Source organism: Cystoisospora suis, assembly GCF_002600585.1.
Source record: "Cystoisospora suis strain Wien I chromosome Unknown contig_4129, whole genome shotgun sequence".
In the NCBI taxonomy this organism is placed as follows: Eukaryota; Apicomplexa; class Conoidasida; order Eucoccidiorida; family Sarcocystidae; genus Cystoisospora; species Cystoisospora suis.
Window position 1 is genome coordinate 1 of NW_027156921.1, and position 2,820 is coordinate 2,820.

General features: G+C 54.0%; 1 protein-coding gene across 1 annotated transcript; it reads right to left on the reverse strand.

Annotated features, from left to right (window-relative positions):
• CSUI_007702 (uncharacterized protein) lies at nucleotides 1–2,388 on the reverse strand. Its single transcript, XM_068067847.1, has one exon. The coding sequence runs from the start codon at nucleotides 1,826–1,828 to the stop codon at nucleotides 1,526–1,528; it is 303 nt and encodes a 100-aa protein (XP_067920177.1). The 5' UTR covers nucleotides 1,829–2,388; the 3' UTR covers nucleotides 1–1,525.
• Between the last annotated feature and the right edge of the window lie 432 nt (nucleotides 2,389–2,820).

Here is a 2,820-nt window from a genome sequence, read left to right on the forward strand (position 1 = left end):
CACAGTGCAGTCGACTCGCGGTGACATCCAGACGCAACAGAAACCCTTCTCGACGTGTAGAAGGTCTTCAGTAAAGCTAGTGGCCGACGAGACTTGCTTTGTCTCGAAGTGTAACTTGAGATAAAGGTCTGTTAATCTGCATCGAATTCAGGAGCACCTGCACAGCCTCCTAGCATCGCGAACACGCGGAGCCCCGCATGAGCACGAAGACAGCAGGAGAATTTGTTGGACTCTGCGCGACTGCGCTGGCACATCACAAAGTAGACAAGCATCTGAGTACTTGCTCAAAATCAAAGTCCTCGCGTCTCAATAAGAAAGCGGCTTTGACACAGACCTTGTCACTTGTTACTAACCCCTTATGGCACCTTCTCCATCTGTCCCTACAGGAGGCATACCCCACCGACCAACAACGGCACCCAAACGGGACACGACGGCATACCGAAGCCGATCATTCTGTAAACTACGTCTGTCTACACAGTCACTCTCACCGGTGTTTGCATTCTCAATGTTGTTCACATACCGGGACAAGCGGCACGTCACTAGCTTGGGAGGTGAAATACTTTTGGAGCAATGGATGAGCCGTCGTCCAAGAAGAGCCCTGTCACAAGACCCTCAAGACTCCCTTACCTCCACAACGATGCTCTCGCGTTTCATCTCGTACGCACACATATACCGATACGCCGGACAAGCTGACTACGCATTCCGCCCTGTACTCTTTCGCATACACGGCCACGTAAGAAGTAGCAAACCCGCACGAACATTCAGCCATATTACAGACGTGTTTGGTCAGCACAATGTGTTGACAACAGTCCCCAACAAGGCGGACAGATACACACTCAACGAGGGTCTGGCGTCTACAGATAGGGCGAAAAGGTGAACCGCCAGGCTGGTACCATGTGTCGAACAGGTAAACATCTGACTTCTGGGTCTTATGCGTGACAAAGCGCAGAGCTACTCATACCTGCCCGGGCCCCTCCATTCACACATATCCTCCACCGCACCCCCGCCTCATGCTTAGGCACGAGTACGTCGCGAATTGTGGACAATACGTGCTTCAGCGAGTTGAGGAGATCCCACATTCGTATATGCTTGCGCCTTCCTTCTTATCCTCCGTAGACTCCCACTAGCACGTGCCTCCACCTTGGAAGCTTGAAAGAAAGTATCACACGGCGCAGTGGCCTTCGTCGGTTCACCCGACTACTTGAGCCCGGAAGACAGACGCATCCCTAGCACGAGTATCTAGCTAACCCACTTGCGACCAACCACAAATAGCCCACAGTTAACCCACGTTACGGAAAACTTCCGAAGATCTTCCGTGAGTACCCTTCTCACAACTCCCGGACCCGTACAGTCTCCATACGTCCGCAGCTGCAAGCAACCGGCAACGGCTTTCGTGCTGGAATGACATGCTGTAGTACCACGATGTCGATATGTCGACACTTGGGGGCACAACAGACCTGCTCAAAAGCAGAGTATGCCTAGTCATCACTTCCTCCGACCCCTTGACGGCCTCCGTTACACCGGACTACTCAACAGGATCAAAAGAAAAATCCGCTTTGCCCTTGAGCTGCCCAGCATCCTCGGTGTCGGTATTGAAAAAAAAGAGTGACGCAAGCACAATGATTGGCGAAAGCGCTAGTCCAAGCTTCAGCACGGTAAAAAACAGGCTCAAATAGTCCAACGCAACGTCCTCCATCTTCGGCCGTGGAAGCGGAAAATTTCCGTGCCCGAGCGAGGGTCGTGACGCTGAAACACGGATGTCGCCGATAAAGCAATGCGCGCAGCCAAAGCAAGCAACAGAAGCCCAGGACCTACGGGGGACCCTCATCAAAAAGCAGGTTTTGCTTCCTGGTCTGCACCAGTAGAACCGTGAACTCGTTGGGATGAGGAAAACCCCAAAACGGGACTTTTCCCCGAGAGGTGCATGCGGAGCTGCGGCCTATCAACGCGACGAAGCTACCTACAGCGTCTTCGAAGTAGACTGCGGGGGCGATGCCGCCAGGGAGACTAGCAGCTCCTCACCGAGGGGGCTCACGGTCCCCCCGGTCACAACCATCGTAGGTGGCTTCCCCCCACTCGGCTACCCCGGTGTGGCAGACGGCAGCGTGGCAGTGGCGCGCGGATGTAATCTGCTTTCCGAAGCCTGGACTCCAAACTTCTGTACCCGCCTGGAACTCCGGAAGACTGATCTGGAGAGCGCGCTGTCGCCGCAGCTGCTGCTGTGCTCTAAGGCTCGCCGATGCCCTCAATTGCAACGGCGGGACATATTTTTACCGCAGGGTTGACGGCGCTGTCCCCTTCAACCCCGCGGTAAAAATACTTCAATTGTAAGGACAGGCAATATCCAGACATAAATGAGAGTCAGCGGCAACAGTCGGAGCCACGCTCTCACTCCCGACAATCGCCGGCTACCAAAGGAGTGTTGTGGCGCAAACTTTCTCGTAGTTTCCGAACTGTATCTTGCGTGATATGTAAACTAAGAGGACAATATTATTAACGCTTGAATAGCACTATCTAATGCTTAGATATGTGTGAAAAGTATGTAAGAACAACCGAGCCCATCTTCCCTCTAATCATCTCCCGCGCCGAGCGGCGTCTCGCCGAAGTTGCCTGGTGACCTCCAGCGACGACCTAGACCGCGCAATACTCCGCCCGCCTCCACAGATTCAGTCTCTTTCCGCGGCCGTAACGCGCGCTACACCGTCGCGCCTACTCCGTAGCAGCTAGACCACGTTAAATAGTGATAACACTACTACTGCCACAACTACTTCCGCGGCTATCTGCTGTAGTGCCAGCCGCACAGCAACGGGCGCCACTAGA